This window comes from Leiobunum rupestre, chromosome 10, assembly GCF_980474605.1.
Source record: "Leiobunum rupestre chromosome 10, qqLeiRupe1.1.hap1, whole genome shotgun sequence".
Classification (NCBI taxonomy): Eukaryota; Metazoa; Arthropoda; class Arachnida; order Opiliones; family Sclerosomatidae; genus Leiobunum; species Leiobunum rupestre.
In genome coordinates this window covers 10774736-10794110 of record NC_143393.1, presented here as the reverse complement: position 1 = coordinate 10794110, position 19375 = coordinate 10774736, and the positions used below count along the sequence as shown (strand labels likewise).

The 19375-nt window shown below is 42.1% G+C and overlaps 2 protein-coding genes across 2 annotated transcripts; one reads left to right on the top strand and one right to left on the bottom strand.

Annotated features, from left to right (window-relative positions):
* Positions 1-254: 254 nt before the first annotated feature.
* On the top strand, positions 255-1290 carry LOC149923639 (uncharacterized). The gene is made up of 5 exons (XM_090161026.1): positions 255-405; positions 491-606; positions 683-745; positions 808-855; positions 926-1290. The coding sequence occupies exons 1-5, from the start codon at positions 348-350 to the stop codon at positions 1271-1273; spliced, it is 633 nt and encodes a 210-aa protein (XP_090017152.1). The 5' UTR covers positions 255-347; the 3' UTR covers positions 1274-1290.
* Positions 1291-11737: 10447 nt separating this feature from the next.
* On the bottom strand, positions 11738-12735 carry LOC149923638 (uncharacterized). The gene is made up of 5 exons (XM_090160611.1): positions 12635-12735; positions 12494-12549; positions 12355-12417; positions 12244-12291; positions 11738-12173 (listed from the first exon to the last, which is right to left on the bottom strand). Exons 1-5 carry the CDS (start codon positions 12690-12692, stop codon positions 11826-11828), a joined length of 573 nt encoding a protein of 190 aa, XP_090016737.1. The 5' UTR covers positions 12693-12735; the 3' UTR covers positions 11738-11825.
* Positions 12736-19375: the final 6640 nt, after the last annotated feature.

The window sequence follows — 19375 nt, the reverse complement described above, 5'->3', positions numbered from 1 at the left end:
TCTTTTCTTAGATTTCAAATAACTAGAACCGTTAGTTTCTCCTATGGGCTAATGGACAAATTACAAAGTAACAAATGTTTCAATCGAAATCACCAGCTGCAGAAAAATATTAAAAGGTGGAAAGCCACACAGTAAAAGAATTCAGGTGATTAAGATGAAATACTTTTCAAAACGAAAGACAGTTAAATAATTAGTTAACAATTTGATCAATCAATTAACGTCAAATTGAAGCGCCCGCGTGTCGTCGATTCGGGGTATAAAAGAGAGTTCCCGACCAGAGCAAAATCACTCTTCGCTCCCTCAACAGTTGTCTGCCAGCTAGACCCGCATTCCTCAACCTCTCCAGCATGAAGTACTTGGTCGCCGCCCTTTGCCTGATGGCCCTCACCATCAACCGAGCTTTCGGTAAGTGTGACTGAAACTGTGCCTTAGTTTAAGGACGCCTCTCGCGAAAGTAACCCGTTAGAAATTGAGTTTCGATCGTGTTTAGGTCAAACAACCAACTCAGCCGAATTCGAAGAATCCAATCCCCGAAGAGTCAAGGTTACCTCCGTCAGTCCCAATGACGATACTAAGGATACAATCAAAAATTTGGATGTCACCACCGTAAGTTCAGACGTTATTTGATGTGTGTGACTGCTGGGTCACAAATAATCCACGTGTGTCTGGTGTGTAATTACAGTGCTACCACAACTTGAGAGCTTGCTACTGGCAATACAGCTCCGCCAGCAAATTGGCCCTCGACGTAAGTTGTCGTTGTAAATCGCTAATACGGCCAATGCTAATTGGAGTACTATTTCTCTGTAGGGTGGTTTGGAAAGTCTCATCCAGAAATGCCACATTGACTTCGCCGGCGTAAGTAGAAAGAATTGAGATATTTGATTCACTGTGGCACCGTGTTAAAATCTCATTTTGGCCGTGACAGTGCGACAAGAAGGCCCTGCAAACCGCTTACGACATCATCAAGAAGGTAGCTGCTACCGCCGGAGATGCCGCCCGCGTTGCCGGCAGTAGCGCCCAGAAGGTGGTCAATGCCGCCATGGACGCCGCCTTCGAAGCCGCTGCCAAGGCTGGTAAGATCGCCAATGACGCCGCCATCGCCGCCGGACAGATCGCCAATGACGCCATCAACAGCGCCGGAAAGATCGCCAACGACGCTGTCAACACCGCCGGAGACATGGCCCACAAAGCCGCCAACACCGCCAAGGACGCCGTCGACGAAGCCACCAAAATCGCCAAAGATATTTTCGGACGTTTCACCAAAAGATCGTAATCACACCCAAAACAACTCCCAGATAGATATCAAAAATATATTTGTATAAATGCGTTAAAACAATAAAGATAATATAGGTTAATTGTCAGTGTTGTCTCAAGTTACCTATTTTAATTTAAATATAAAAGTATTTTTATTAATTAGTAGAACATTTTTTTTCCATAAACTACAATATTCGGTAAAATTTGAACCGTTCACGACGAAAACAATTTTTTGGAAAAATAAATCTTTAAGTGCACAAATTTCCCAATTTAATGTACTTCTCTTAAAAACTCTAGTTTTTGAACAAAATATCCCAATAGATCGAATATATCTAAATTTAATCTCTAGATAAAGGGCCACATAATTTTTAAATACAACCCGAAATTCAGGGATCTCCTCCCCTCGAGATAGCAGATCGCACTATTTTACTTATTAAGCCCAATTTCTGAATTTGAAACTTTCCTGGGAGAGGCTACACTTATAGAAATGAGATACTTCCCAGCAACGCTTCACTCTAAGCTTTTTTATCGCTGACGGTGGTGCCATCTGGCCGTGGGGAGTACTCATTGAAATATCAGTGGTATGAGCAAGGCTTAACTAATTTTGGCGGCTCTCCGTCTAATTTAAAATTGCTCTTAAATTAAAGATATGACTTTACGTACATTTTACTGATCGTGGTGTCTAGACTATCGGGTCTATTAGGTAAAATTAGAGCTGTTGAAATGGTGAAATTATTCGTGATTTTTTTAAATAAGACATTACTGGCAACACTGTGTTATTGTAGTTGATAAGATGTCAGTATATATTTATTTTGGACCTATAGTTATGGCCAAAAATACCTCTATCTCTCGTCATCTCTGTTATATGTTATTCTCCCTAGAGGGCGCTACAGTATAGGGACTGGGGAGTAGGTGCATGAGAGAAAGTGAGCTCACTTACTGAAACGTGCTACAGGTCATTCGAATGACCTTCTAAACAATAAAGTAATATTTTATCTAAAGCGATCGCTTGTAATTTCTCAAATATAACATGGTGACAACGATGGGATGATCCCTAGCTTCTCCTCTTCGCTTCGGTGTATTTATTTTTTGTTTTGCCTTTTTCGTTCGTATTAACTTTCCGTTTTCCCTTTTACGGTCGCGTTTTTCTTTTCCCACGCTCGGCCCGTCATTATGGCGGCGAATCCCGCGACGTCCTTCAAGAGCCCGCCGAACTTTATTCCCGGCGATGATCCGGCCTCCGCATGGGCTGAATATAAAGAACTTTTTGAAATTTACGCGACTGCTGCTAATTTGACTGCTGGATCTGTCGCTCATCAACGTGCCCAGTTTCTGCATATCCTAGGCCCAGCTGGGCTCCGCATTTACAAGACTCTCCCGATTGCGCAAGTTGACGATGACCGCACTCTGGACGTTATCTACGCCGCTTTTGATGCATACTATCAACCATATAAGAATCTCACGTATCTTCGTTATGCGTTTTTTCAGACTAAGCAGCTGCCTTCCCACACCTTTGATCAGTTTTTCACCGAGTTGAAACTTAAGGCGCAAAAGTGTGAGTTTACTACTTTGATGAACTCTCTTATCGCTACACAAATTGTATGCGGTATCTCCAATGATAAACTCCGCAAGGATCTCTTGGCTATCCCTACATTGACCCTCGATGACGCTGTGCGTCGCTGCCAAGCTGATGAAATCTCCACTCTGCACGCTGGCACTATGGGTGCTGTTGCTGCTCCTCGTGGTCTTCCCAGTTCCATGGATGGATCTGCAATCCCTTCCCTTGACGGCTTACATCGCCAGCGGCCTCCTGCCCACCACCGTCCCTCGCGTCCACCGTTCAACCGGCAGTTCCAGTACCCTGCCATGGGCTCTATGGCTCATCGCCCACCCCGGTACCCTTCTTTCCCTCTACAAGGCTACACCAACTACCCTACTTCTCGCCCGTCAGCTGAAACTCATTGCCCGCATCCCTCGCACCCTCGACCGCCTCATTACAATTCAACGGGACACCGTTCCTCTTACGCTTCCGACCGCAGCTCACAACCGGCCGTGCGTGGCTCGCGCTGTCCTAACTGCGGGCATCCGCCTCACAACCTTACCTCGTGTCCGGCTCGTTTCTCACTTTGCATAAAGTGTCATCAACGTGGACATTGGGGTGTCGTCTGTCGTTCCGCTCATGAACTACACACATCGGACTTTATTCAACCCCCTTTGGAGTATGCTGAATCTTTCTTCTCTCCAGATACGGATGACTACGTTCCTGATCCTTCTCCAGACTATGCCTACGATGATCCCTCTGCTGGGTATCTCTGCTACTCTCTCTTTCTGGCTCGTACCGTTGATCAACTACAAATGGCACCTATGGTAGATGAACTTTATGATCATATTTATCTCTATGACATTTCTGTGCAATTTAAAATCGACACTGGTGCACAAGTCAACATCATTCCGCGTCACATTTATGAAACTTCACTTTCAAGTTGTCCCTTGAAGGCTCCTCCTTTTCAAGTCATGGCATATTCCGGTCACCCAGTTCCTATGCTGGGAGTTCTCGATATTCCCTGTACGCCGCTTCCAGGGATTTCCCCTTTTACGTTACCGAAGAAAACAGGGTCCCCATATTGGGTGCATCTGCTGCCTTGCAACTTGGCCTCATACAACACCATAGCCACCCATTGGGACCTCTCCCTAGCAAACTCATTTCTACTCTGACATCTACATCCTCACAGATCCTGCCACATACCCCTGATGACATTGTGATGCAGTACCATACTGTATTTGACAGAGTGGGTAAACTACCAGGTAAACATCAGATACGCCTCAAGACTCATCCTACACCAAGCATCAGTGCCGCACATCAGGTCCCCCATGCTTTCAGAGAACCTGTACGTCTGGAGTTGGAACGTATGCAGCGGCTTGGCATCATTGTCCCAGTCACCGGCCCTTCTGAATGGGTCCATCCGATGGTGGTAACTCCTAAGCCGGACGACACTGTGCGGATCTGTATGGATCCCCGAAAATTGAATGGCTCCATAATGCGTCATGGCTACCATGTCCCACCTACCCAGGAAATATTTGCTACTCTTAGCGGTAAGAAAATCTTTACTGTTTTAGATGTTCAAAGCGCTTTTTGGCATATTGAGCTTACGGATGAGAGTTCTCGTTTGTGCACTTTTTCCACGCCTTATGACCGGTTCCGCTATTTGCGGTACCCAAACGGCCTTGTCACTGGGTCTGAGATCTGCCAACAGACCCTAAGGCAGTTATTTCCGGAGAAATAATTTCCAGATGTCCACATTTCGACCGATGACTTCTTATTGGCTTCTGAAGAAATGAACTCTCACGTGCTACTGCTCCATCGTGTTTTGCAGCGTGCTCACGATGTTGGCCTTTGCTTTGGACGTAAAAAGAGGTCCCTGGCCACTGATCGTGCCAAATATGTCGGCCATGTTATCACGGCTGCTGGTGTTGAGGTTAACCCAGACAGAGTCTCTGCCATATGATCTTTACCACCACCGAAAGACAAAGCCGCTCTACAAAGCTTCCTGGGCATGATTAATTATATCACACGTTTTATTCCAGGCGTGAATGTCGATACCAGCCCGCTTCGTAGCCTGCTCAAAAAAGACACCTTATTCCAATGGGAGCCTGATCACCAGGCACATTATGACTCGCTCAAACAGCTTGCATCATCCACTCCAGTTCTGGCTTTCTTCGACCCCCAACGGACAATCACACTCTCGGTAGATTCCTCTCAGTATGGTATTGGCGCAACATTGCTGCAAGGTGGCCAACCGGTGGAATTCGCTTCTACTACATTGACACCAGCACAATCCCGATATGCCCAAATTGAAAAGGAACTGTTAGCAATTGTCTATGCTTGCGAACATTTCCACTTTTATATCGCCGGATGCAAAATCACAGTGGAAACCGATCATAACCCTCTTCTAGGTGTGATTAAGAAACCGATTCACCTACTATCACCCCGACTACAACGCCTACTAATGAGGCTATTCCGCTATCAAATTGACCTAGTCTATGTACCAGGTAACAAATTTTATATTGCTGACATGTTATCACGGGCCCCACAGCCACATATGACGATCGACACTGATCTTTTAGATGGCCCTACACCGCGGTATATTCCCTGTCCACACTTCCAGTGGATAAACAAGAGCTGTATCGCCAGGCGACCGTTCAAGATCAGACACTCCAAACTATCATTCAGTTTGGCCAATGTGGCGGGCCACGATCTGTAAAACAATTAAATCCGGACTTGAAACCTTATTGGCCTCACCAAGACGAATTACACTTTCAAGATGGCTTATTATACCGGGGTTCTCGTCTTGTCGTTCCACGAGCTTTACAACCTGCAGCTCTTAAGACCATACACGGATCCCATCAAGGGGTAAGCTCTTGCTTGGATAAAGCCAAACTTCACTTATTTTGGCCAGGGATGACAGACCATATCACACAGTTTATTTTGGCCTGTGACGTGTGTTCTAATAGAGCAAGAGCCAACTTTCCAATGCCGTTGCACCCCCATCCAGTACCACAACTACCGTGGGAAACCGCCGGAACTGACTTGTTCCATGTGAAATCCCAGAACTTTATCCTTCTCGTTGATTACTACTCGAAATTCGTTGAGGCACGGGAACTCAATAACACGACTACTAACAGTGTAACAAACTTCTTAGCTCCACATTTTGCACGCCACGGCCCTCCACAACGGCTTATCTCCGACAACGGGCCACCCTTTAATTCAGCTGGATTCAAAGCATTCCTTGAACAGTGGGGTGTTACACATGTAACCTCCTCACCCTATTATCCTCAATCTAATGGTCTGACTGAACGCACAATTCAGACAATAAAAAATTCACTGGTCAAAGCCCAACAAAATGGTAAGGATTTATCATACGTCTTGATGGAGTACCGATCAACGCCTAAGGGGCCCCTTCCATCACCGGCAGAAATGTGCATGGGTAGGCGCATACGAACACCAATCACGACCACAAGAGATACGTTACAACCTCATTTCCCTACAACCCAAGAGCGGCAAACGTTACAACAACAACAAGATATCATGGTCGATAGGGCAAATCGAACAAACCCACTAACATTATTGCCGTTACAAGTTGGACAACGGGTCCGCTACCTTCAAGATCATAGGAACTGGTTACTTGCCACAGTTGTCTCCGTGGGCCCAGAGCCCCGATCTTATGTCATTCTCATAGATACCAATCAAGTACTAAGACGCACTCGACTACATCTGAAAGCGGTGACAAATTTTGATCCTCACAATTCCGCGACTCAAAGTCTTCTTGCTCAAGCCAACATTGGGCCTCCTCGGGCTGACACTTCGCCAATGATTAAACAGCCTCCACGTACGGCAACCACCAATATCGGGCGCCCGTATCTACGAACGAATGAACATGTTGCCACGGTTGCTCATAAACATCAATCTCCTTCAACTCCACATCCGCCAGTGCTTCCTCAACATACCAACAGCCCACCACCATTAGTGGTGCTGCCACCCACTACTCGATCTTTGCTCCATGTTCATGAGCGGCCGCAAGGTTCTCCGAATAGCAACACTCTACCACAAAATATCATGCGCAACTATACTCCCACCACAGTATCCGGTAATTCGCCATGCACTCCAATTCACAACACCCTTTCGGAACCATTCCCTGCTCGATCGTCCACGCCTATCCGGTCGGGTCCTCCTACAATTCGTGCCTTCCCTCCAACCGGTGCTGCCTCTACAGTCAAAACCTGCTCACAAGCACGTATATAAGGGGGGGTTTAGGGGGTTTAAACCCCCCCCCCTTAGGACTCGATTCCCTTCTTACGAAAGGAGCGCAACATTAAATGTATTAAAAAACTTCGTTTGATACACGTGCGGAAATGTCATTGTCACTCGTCCCGAGTCTAGCCAGTACTTTAAATTTGCGTTATTGCTAACGAAAAATTTCGCGCTCGCTACGCTTGCGATTTCATCTGGTTGTGTTATAACCCGTCCCCCCCCCCTTAGACTTTCTATACCTACGTGCTTGCCTGCTCAACTACTCGGTCAGGTCGTTACATTATCCCTCCATTGCGTTATCAGTGACAAGGTTTTATGAAGATGAGAGAGAAGAGATGAAGAGACTTTTCTGGTTTTAACTGTAACAACTATCACTTGTAAACTTAAACAATAGAGAAAATTGCACTTGTAATCTGTTACAACTATTACTTGTAAACTTAAACAATAGAGAAAATTGCACTTGTAATCTGTAACAACTATTACTTGTAAACTTAAACAATAGAAAACATTACCTGGCTAACTATAATGACTATTAATAGAGATCTCCTTGTTAACTGTAACTAAAACTTTAAACTTAAACAATAGACTAGAAAATGTATTTTGCCTTAACAATTGCGAAAGGAAAAGATGTTATATGTTATTCTCCCTAGAGGGCGCTACAGTATAGGGACTGGGGAGTAGGTGCATGAGAGAAAGTGAGCTCACTTACTGAAACGTGCTACAAGCTACAGGTCATTCTAAACAATAAAGTAATATTTTATCTAAAGCCATCGCTGTTAATTTCTCAAATATAACAATCTCGGTAATCATCTTTAACTGTATTTTTTATTTTCGCAGTTAATAAATTTTATAAAATTTATTTTCAAATAAACCACTGTAGAACAATTAAATATCAAAGTTTGAATGATAAACTGGGTTGGATTATTGTTTTAGGGGGAAGGAGCAGTTCGAACTATGTAAGGTTTCGACGCCTTTGACCCAACGGGTGTGGTGGACTGGTGGTCCATAACTCTCGGGTAACGAAGCCCTTTCACCGCGATACGGTCAATAGGCTTGCTACGAGCCTCACGTTCAGTGAAGGTGGACCATTCCAACTCACCCTTGATAGCAGCTTTTTCTCGAAGGATATTTCTTCCTACTGACGCCTTTCCAGCTTCCGAATGGTAGGCGCTTTAAAACAAGGACTTCGTTGGCGTAAGTGAGACTGGATACAGCAACCAATTTCCAAATTGTGCGAATAACAGTGTACGTGGTATAGGAGCCTTCATAAATTATCGCACCCTGAAGGCGACTAAATTTACATCGAATACTGTCTTCATGTGGCTCTAGGTTATTAGATTCAGTTCTGAATAAAACTCCAAGGTATACAATTATTGTAAGCGGCGAAATGGATCCACGAACCATGAAGACCCAACGGTATTTCGTCAACAGTATTTTGGCCGGAGAAGGATCTGGCATTTATAATTACCAAACTCAAGACCATGGTCACTTGAGAACTTGCTACATATGTTCAAGAGACATTGAAGATCGTGGAGAGTTTCAAGTCGCCTGCGAAGAATTGACCCGGGATAGTATGCGCGATGTCAGTGCGAGATGGGTGCTGAAGACGAAAGCCAAGCTTCGACTTCAAGATGAAGGGAATTAATGGCAGCATTTAACTCCATGAAATATATTGGTGTCATAATGTGGTCTTCGAGTCAATCGTAGGTAAACTTTCGGGTAAAGAGATCCTATCTTGAGTAACAGTGTGTCAGATTTTATAGCCCGGTGTACCTAGTAACAGAGACCATACCACCGGAGGCCTATCATCATAGTGCCCTACGCCAGCGTCCCCAAGCCCGGACGGGTGACAAATCCAGCATGAATAGTAGTACCCTACTACTGATGGTGACAATTAAAAGGAGCTTGAATTAAGCGATTTTCCTCGTTAGATACGCTTCGTAGTGACATCATTATCGGTTGGACCATGTTCAATGGTTTTACTTCGGTACGCGTGGAGTCATTGCACAGTTCAAAATCGATACTTAAACATAAACGCCTAGCACACCATGTAACCTTTCGACGGCCACAAGAATAAATCTATGGGCGGTTCGAATAGATATACAAAAATGCACATGGAAATGTCGTATGTGTTTGGCAAACAATATAGCCCGTGAAATTGACACCCACCGTGCTTCTAAGAACTCTCGCGGCTGACACCATACCAATGAAAAACTAGGAGAAGATCGAGACTTTCCGCTGTACAGAAAACGGGGATATCATATTCATTCAGAACAGTCTTTAATTCAATCCAAGCTTCCCTACGACGACCCCCCTCAATATTTAGAAAGCCCAGATCCAAATCCTGAAAGTTTGATTGAATTTTTATGGTCCTCATGCTGGGTCTCCTCGAATTCTGTCAATGCTGTTTAGAATTAGACGACAAATGTTGATCCTTTGCCCCATCCATCATTATTTTGGCTAGGACTCGTTGAACGTTTACGATGGGCGTAGCGGTTTCTTCACCATCGTTGTTCCTTTGTGAGATCAGTCCGTATCATAATGTCTTCGTCCTCTGAATTTCCAATTAAAATTCTCGTACGATCAAAAATGAATTACTTTATTTCAACAATCACACGAACTGGTTTATTGTCGTTAGTCTTCCCCAGTAACAGTTTAAGACGTTCGCTGATAGAAGCTTCAATATCCTTTCGGGAATTTCCAGACGTACTGTTTTCCAAACTTTGTAATTTTGAGGCAAGTTCAGATCCTGGTTTTTAGTACCAGAATTCATAATATTCTTGAACTTCTCCCGCTTTAAAGACATCTCGGAAACAAGATTTCGGACTGCAGCCTCCAGAGATTTCCGCTGTTTATGTCTTTCAGGTGCCGCGGGTTTTAAACTGCTCACCTCAACGCTTTTCGGGAGAGCCTCGATATCTGCCTGAGTTTTCTTCCATTTATCATTTAGGTCTGGTTTTTTGCCTCGTATTGAAAATTGTCAGTCACTACATCACGGCAAATCCGGAGATTTTCAAGTTAATCTTGGTTTCAAGATTTTGTTTAAGTTGGTGTATGAAAGATCGCAGCCGACTATCATACGATCCTCGTTCATCCCAGAACCTCCAACAGACGCTGAACTTGCATCGGGTTTCGAAACAATTTCAATAGACTGAGGATCAATTACTTGACCACCTTTTGATTGGGGCAAGCTCGGTTTTGTTACAACTTATCATCCAGATTGGAACTTCCACCCGCAACTGGGCCAGCCACATATTCCGGTGTGCTTGTTGGGGAAAGGAACTCAAGGGGGATCTCGACAGTCTCGTGAATCATGTGACGCGATCGTGACAATGATGAGTGATAAAAATGGCCTCCTTTACGAGAGACGTCACCATTATCAACTCGTTCGTACGTTTAATCCCACAGCCAACGAAATGAGGATATAATTACCGCCCTAACAACAACCGGGAAATGCAGCCACAGTATAAACAGTACTCACGGAAGACGAAGGCCAGGGGTCTTTGTACAGTTCGGTTTGAAAAGGATAAGTTGAATTTCACCAAATAAAACCATAACAATAAATACTGACAACGTGACTGTTAGCAAACGGTCAGAAGCAAAAAGCCTAAAATTAAGCTTAATAGAAGTTACTAGTAAATATTGACAGTAATTGTTACGAAAAATCATGGACAGCAAAAATTGAATTTCTCGCAGTCAGTCAGCTTTCAGCGAATAGATTGTGGAGTAAAACGATAAAATATGTAGTTGGCCTTTAAACTAAACCTTACCTAACTTTAAGCTTGACCTAACCTAAACCTAGGTGTCCACGGTTTTCCGAGAATCACTCCTGCTGAAACGCCCGCACCCGTTCCAGGAGTGAATGGCGTCTTACATTGGGATGGTGGTCCGAGAGAAAGGACCTCCTTGATGCTCCGATGTCAGTGACGGGGTCACGGAATTCAGAGTAAGTGGTATTACCATCGGATCTTTTCAGAGTAAATGGAGGTCAGGGAAGAAAACTTTCAAAATATTTATTTATTTGTGTTAACTGCGTTTTATATTTCGTGTTTAAGTCATAATAATAACTCGTTTAAGGTGATTAAAAAGGTTTAATGTTTAATCAATAGGGTACATGATACGTTTAGGCCAACGGTACGCGAGTGAAGACCCCGTCGTCGTTAATACCACAGAGGTAGTCCAAACTGGGTTTTTACCCCTAGCGGGAAGAACAATAAAATAGGCAAAGAAATAGAGGGGAGCTTATGAGACTTGACTATGATGTCTGTCTGAAATATCGATAACACATGCTCCGGGAGCGAGTTGAGAGCCGGTTCGGAGCAGATCAAAGGAAAACGCCATCAACCGGCTTAGAGCCGCTTATCTGTTTGGATAGTTCCTTCACAGTTTTATAGGCAGGGGATTTGAATGTCTTCGTTATTGTTCTAAAAGCTGTTTGATTACTATCTATAGGGTTCGTTGGGACTGTTGATTACTTTAAGTGTCGGCGTATTTTAGAATAGATTAAATTGTATATTGTTTAATGGTAGTACAACATCTTGAATAGTTTGCCACTGATGCCTCTTGGTGTTCGTTGAATGCCGTAATGCTTCTAATACCTCTGGTACTTAACTGAATACCTGAAAAAGTTCTTAATTCTACTTTAATAGTTATTACGAAAAATTTACTTAACCATTATAATACGGTATCTTTATTTTTAACACATAAACTTTGCTGTACAAATATATATTTCATATCTGTCTCGAAGCTAGTATCGGTGTGATTACGATCTTTTGGTGAAACGTCCGAAAATATCCTTGGCGATTTTGGTGGCTTCGTCGACGGCGTCCTTGGCGGTGTTGGCGGCTTTGTGGGCCATGTCTCCGGCGGTGTTGACAGCGTCGTTGGCGATCTGTCCGGCGCTGTTGATGGCGTCATTGGCGATCTGCCCGGCGGCGATGGCGGCGTCATTGGCGAACTGTCCAGCCTGGGCGGCGGCTTCGAAGGCGGCGTCCATGGCGGCATTGACCACCTTTTGGGCGGTGCTGCCGGCAACGCGGGCGGCATCTCCGGCGGTGGCGGCTACCTTCTTGATGATGTCGTAAGCGGTTTGCAGGGCCTTCTTGTCGCACTGTCATGGTCAAAATTCAATTATAACACTTCACCTGAATGAACCAAATGACTCAATTCTTTCTACTTACGTCGGCGAAGTCAATGTGGCATTTCTTGATGAGACTTTCCAAACCACCCTACAGAAAAATAGCGCCTCCAATTAGCATTGTCCGTATTAGCGATTATCAACGACAACTTACGTCGAGGGCCAATTTGCTGGCGGAGCTGTATTGCCAGTAGCAAGCTCTCAAGTTGTTGTAGCACTGTAATGAAACGCCAGACAAACGTGGATTATTTGTTGGCCAGCAGCCGCACACTTTAAATACCGTTTGTACTTACGGTGGTGACGTCCAGGTTCTTGATAGTTTCCTTAGTTTCGTCATTGATTGTTTGACCTAAACACGATCGAAACTCAATTTCTAACGGGTTACTTTCGCGAGAGCCGTCCTTAAACTAAGGCACAACTTCAGTCACACTTACCGAAAGCTCGGTTGATGGCGAGGGCCATCAGGCAAAGGGCGGCGACCAAGTACTTCATGCTGGAGAGGTTGAGGAATGCGGGTCTAGCTGGCAGACAACTGTTGAGGGAGCGAAGAGTGATTTTGCTCTGGTCGGGAACTCTCTTTTATACCCGGAATCGAAGACACTTGGGCGCTTCAATTTGACTTTAATTGATTGATCAAATTTTTCACTAACTATTTTGCGTTCTTTCGTTTTGAAAAGTATTTAATCTTAATCACTTTTTCTTTGTGCCATTTCCGCAGCAGGTGGTTAAGATTGAGACATTTTTAAATCAATGATTTGTTTTTACGTTAAATCTCCAAAAGAGTTCAAGGTGAATGCTACCCTACTGTCCAACGATGCACCAATCAATATAAAATGTCAAACCGTCACTACCGCAGTATCGTTCCTTGTATATCTCGCTAATTGTTTTCTGTCTGGATAAATTTGCACCTGGTAAATCTCGCTACCTCCAATCTACCTTGATGAATTGGTTATCTTTCGCTGATTTCTGTATACCTGGATGAATTATCTACCTGGTACCTCTCAGTACTTGCAGTATAAATAAATATATTTTCCCTTTAAATATTTGGGGGGTATCAGAGTTTTTGTCTGCATAGTAATGAAAACTTCAATTTTTAATTACAAAGCAAAGTAATATTATTAGTATGTAAAAAAGTTAATGGAATTAACCGTTAGCTTGTATAAATTGAATTTGATGTCCATGGTAAATTTTTTTACAATATTTAAATAACACATGGTTTTTAAAACATTATTTGAATGTTAAAATTTTTAAAAACAGTAAAATTTGTGAGCTTTCGGGTACGTGACCCCTTGTCAAGCACTTGATCGAAACTTTGATTTAAATCCATGAAGTATCAGTGTTATTTAAATATTGTTTAGCGTTAACTTAACTATAGTTTTTATATTAGACGAATTTAAAGTTAAATTTAATTTATGTTCTCGCGGAAAAGCATTAGGGAGATCAGGCCATTATATATTAAGGTTTCTAGGGCGTATCTTAAACAATAAAGCGCTCAATAGTCGCAAGCCTTACAAAGACCACGTGGACCTATTTTGCGGAGCTGAAGAACATTTGATTTTGAAGCGTTAATGGTAAACCCGCAGTCAGCAGCCCTCTTGGAGTGTGTTATGGGGTGGTGGGTATGATCGTTAGCGAAAAGACTGGTTAAAGCATACTGGACAGCCAATACCAATTAGCAGATGTCAGATGTAGAAGGCGATTAGAAGTGGGTCATCTGGTCTGAGAAAGCTGAGCGTCTGGTCTGAGAGCACAGGGGCACTCGCAACGTTTTCTCAATTGGCACAGTACCCTCGCGGTCAAACTTTTCACTTACTCAACCCTTGATGGCGGATCATTTACGCGTCTTCACTCAACGGGGACGTCCTGGCTGGCCAGTACAGATCTTTAAAAATGCCGTTAAATTTGTTTTCTCAATTTAACCCCTATCACCCCAATAGGTTCGGCCCTAAGTTCCAAAGCAACTGGCCTCAAAGCAAAATTGATTCGCACACCTTGCATTCTACCTGAAGAAATTCGCCCCTGAAACCTCTTTCTTGTTGCTGTCTACCTGCTTGTGAGAAAAATGTTATGCAACGATTACAGAAAGATTCTGACAAGCCCTGATGACTGAAAACATATTTTACAGACGAATCTGTCTGTCGGTACTTCCAACCCATTTCTGTAAATTCTACAGTTGCCATTATTTATATAAAATAATTTTTACAGAAACATCTGTAAATTTTATAGGGCTCAGCGTTGAGATAATAAAGTTTCATTTCTTTTATATCCATTGTAGACAATGAAGTTATTCTAATAGATTCATGTGTTTCCTTTTCAATATTTTCTTCTCGCAGTTGGTTTGAACTTTTTAAAGATATTGAGGAAAATCATTTTCTAGCCAAGCCAGTCTCTCATCATTAACAGAGAAGAATGGACACTTGTTCTGATTTCTGGACCTGTATCCAAGACTCATAGTGGCTACATTGTGAATGTCATACCACTTTTGAATAACTTTCATATAAGTACTTGATAGTTGAACCCGCTGTTTTAAACTGTGCACTTGTGGATGACTTCCTTGGTAGTTCATTAGGTATTCCAAAGCCGCTATGACAGGAGTTGAAAATATATCTATTGCTCGCCTTACACTCAACTTTTCTAGATATGTTCTTAGTCCATAATTTGCATAAATTTTCATCAACTGGAAACTGCTGAAATGATATATAGATATTCTTCTTAGATTCACAGAATGGAACACAACAAATTTTTGTGGTGGGCATTTTTGCATTTTAAAAATTGGCAATAATTTAAAACTAAAGTTTGAGAAATGTGACCTTAATTTAAAGAATAATAAAGCTATTTTTTTAAATAATATGAACAATATTGTGGTTGTTTATTTAAAATTCTGATAAAATAAATGCAAATACTGGTTTGAAAACTTAAAAACTTGAATCCTGTGAAAAAATTTGGTTAGGCTTAGCAATGAACTAATAAAACTCAATATAAGCATATTACTTTAATTAAATAAATGTTTTAAATGAAAACTTATTAGATAAAGATCAAATCATAAGTTGTACATTCCAAACTTTCCAGAAGTTTTTGAAAAACAATGCATTAACTAGTTGAATTTACCGCCATAGAAAACTATTAAATATCCCGCTGATTTTTTACATTTAAGGGGGGGGGGGGGGGCTCGGACAGCGCTCCTAGTGTTAAAAAAAGGTATTCGCGAAAATACATAGGAGAGGAAATCTTTGCCCGGGCCGCTATGAGCGCGTAGCAGATCTCGAGACGGCCGTGCCCAAACAAACGGTCCCGTCGGGATTATCTGGCAGGTTAACTTCCTGTCATGTGACCGCTACGTTTTCTCCTAGATTCTTATTGGTTGCTTTTATTTTGATTTTACGCGCATAACTGCAGCGCCACCTGGCAGCGGTAGAGAGAACGTTTGATCATTTTCATATGCATTCTATCGAGCGAGCGTATTTAAATTTTCTCTGAAATTTATTAAAATTTGCTTACGAATTGGAAGGTTTATTTTCTAAAGGTAAATATTCATTGCTTTTAAATATATTTCAACTTTTTAAAATTTTAATAACATTATTAAATGGTTGTATCTTATAGGCGAGTCAAATTTATTAAACCATCCACGGCTTAAAAAAAGCCTCGGCGAATTGTCTGCAAATATGGGTCTTGTAGTTCGAAACAAAACTCGACTAATAGACAGGTCAATGGAGCCCCCGGAGTCTTTTTCATAAAGTTTCCATCAGCAAAAAAGGAAACCGAAAAATGTCAACGGTGGGTTCAGGCATGTGGTCGAGAAGACTTTACTTTATCCGATGTTTATCTATGAAAATGAAAACGACGAACGTTTGAACTTGAAGGTAAATTAAACCATTTTTTGGATGCTTCAAGAGAATAAATGTCATTCTTTAATTTGAATGGCTAGAAAAAGACTTAATGAAATATTTAGAAGATTGGGAGAAAGATGTTACCAATCGGCCTGGAGATTTTGCCAACAGCGAAAGGAACAAAATGCTTTTGAGCGCAGCAACAGTTGAGGGTCTAGGAATGACTGGTACAGCTATAATAAGCATTTATTATTTTAGTGATAGTAAGATTTGTAACCCTTCAGGTTCATTTTTCCCCGCATACTTATTTTTTTTATTTTTTTTTTGTTTATTTACTTTTGCTATTACTTTATTCCCTTTACTCTCGGCCATCTATAGTAATTGTTAAGTATTCGTAAAGCCCCATATGTCAAATTTCTTAGAATTCCGAGCTCTATTTAATGAAACTAATCACAGTGTTAAATATAAATTAAATTTAATGATAAAATAAAAACTTAAATAACTTTTGAACCATACAAACAAATTAAATATAGTTTATAAATCTGATAGAACTCAATGAACCCCCACTATAAATTATAAATTTGAGAGAATTAATTAAACAGGGTACTTAATATATATTATAAACTAAATCCCTACCTTCAGCAATGTTAAAATTAAGAGCCCTTAGCATCTGGAGATAATTGGTGTCTTTTTCCTCGTTTATTACCGTGTTACAATACTCTCGGAACCGACCCCACCCGCATTTTTCTCAGAAACTTTGCCGAACTAAACCAGTAATATTCCCTCAACTCACAGCGATCCCATGGAACCTTTGTCATGTTAGCGGGCCTTTAGCCCATTATCAGGTAACACGAATCTAACAAAAAGCGCACGATTTCCAAGGCCAGGTCATAGGTCAAAAGTGTGCCTGGAAATTTTCACTTGACAACAAAATAAATATAACCTCGTGATTTCCTGGCATCTTCTCCCCCTAAAACACTGAGACCCCCGCAATCACGCGGAACCAACCCCAAGGGACCTTTCGCGGGTCGGACAACGTCATACATCCCATGACAGGACACGAGTCTTGGGTGCACCAATGACCCAAATAAACTGGGAGGTCACCAATCGCTTTTCATTTTCAACTCCGCCCTGGAATCCCTGGAACAAAACAAAAAGACAGAACTCGAGAGAATCCTGATTCTGGACAGAACTGTAGAGAACTGTAGAGAACTTGAAAGAACTGTAGAGAACTTGAGAGAACTCAACTTGTACCAGGAAGGAAGGAAGTCCGCCTTCATTACCGGGAGAACTCTTGTTTCCCGGGTGAGAGAAAGACCATGTCGAGATAAATATAGACTAATGCGCGATGAAGTCGCGCTTAGATATGAATTAACCCTCAATGCAGCCCTCATGACCGAAACAACCATCACAGACTACCTAGATGACCTACATCCAGGGCATTCCGACCGGAAGAGCATAGTCCGAGCAGCCATGAATCTGAGAAGTGTAATGCCCTCAACACCCTCAAATCACCTGTTGATCACCCAAAATCTAGACGTTCCGAGAGAAGAAAACCAGATGACCGAGACCGATTCCCTCGCCTAGCCAGATGTTCTAGATCGAAACCCGAAGTACCTACGCCGCTTGTAAGAAGTTCGTCGTCGTCATCCGGACATCCCAACCGTAATCCGGCTCGTTAGTTACCGTAATCCGGGCATCCGTGCCGTAAGCGAGACGAACGGACAGTTTAGAACTGTCACCGCGAAACAAGAAGTCCCCCGTCGAGTCCCTCCAAGAAAACGCGTGGGCGGGTATCTTGCGTTATTCGGAACCCCGTAATCCGGAAGCTCCCGTAACCCGGAATCCCGTAAATCGAAGAGCAGCCACGAATCAAGTGATAAGTAGAAATTTATCATAAACCCCCCCCCCCCCCCCTTGTAGAGTACCCAGGGTCGAAATACGAAATAGCCGGTGAAAACGTAGATAATTATTTTTGGAAAGAAGGTTTAATCCCTCGCTATTGTTCGAGAACAAGGTTTAAAACAGCCCCCCTCGAGGTTGAGAGTTCATTCTGCTTCTTGAATTTATGCAGTTTGGATTATATTTTTTTCGTTCGCATTGTACCCTCGTTGTAGCCATTTTTGTTTTGTTTGTTTTTCAGTTAACAGTGCCATTGTTTAAATGTCGAATCTCAAAGTGTAGTATCTCAATTGTAGTGTTTATTATTTAGTGTAAGTGTATATGAAAAAGATAAAAGAACCATATTAGAGATGGCCTAACCATCACTAGAAGCAAAGTAAAATTACCCCGCCAGTTCTCCCCGAATTTTGTTCATTTCTGTATTTAGTATTTTATAAAAATCAGTGTCAAATAAAGATTTTGTGATTGATTAACGACAAAGTGTTTCCATTCTGAATTCGAATCTCCCCCTCTTTTTTTAATTTTTTTCTTTCCCCTGTATGTAACCCCCTCTCTCGGATTTAATTCACTCCACGAAAGGCCACGACTCGCATTTTGTCGCCATCTTCCCCCCGCCTTGGTGAATTAATATCTTTGAGTAAGGGCTAGGAATACTTCTGTCAGTCAACCATCACATGACGAAGTCCTTAAATTTCCTTAAAAACGTTATAGATTCTTATTTCTCAATTACAGCTGTTAAATTCCTTGTTAGAAAAGGTGCAAAATAAGTGTTGATGCAGCACTTATATCAAGATTCTCTTGAGCAATACTTTGGGAAGCAGCGATGCTCAGGTGGTCGAAACAATAATCCTTTCGTTGCGTTATTTGAAGCCAACATGGATAAACTTATAACCTTATCAGGACTAGTCATAGAAGCGGTTAATGGCAATACCAGAATTTCCGAAAAAATTGTTACATTTTTCTTCAGAGGAGATTCTAGCTTTTCCTTTTGCGATTTTTCTTTCCAAAATTTTCCACTACAGGCTTTTTCTTTGGAGAGATGAGTTTCGTAGACTCTTTGGACTTTTCCATGATACTCTTTCGTAACGCTTAATTAGCTTTGAGGGCTTCTTTGGTTTCATTCTGATACTGCTCTAATATGTCCCAGACTAAACATTTTCCTCTAGTATTTACAAATGCATCCAAAAATAATTTTGGTTCATTTAGCTTCTTGAACGTATACTGTGGACAATTGTATACATCACCTAAATAAGTAATATCATAAAAAAAAGCATTACGAAATATTTTAAAATAAGAAACAAAATAATTACCTTTCAAGATGAAACACATGGCTGTTCAAGTTTGCTTAGGCCAGAGAGCGGAATTTCAAATTTGGTGCTTCTAACGTCTATCATTTAACTCCGCCTCTTTAGGGAGGCTAGCATTATACCGGAAACCGACCTGGCC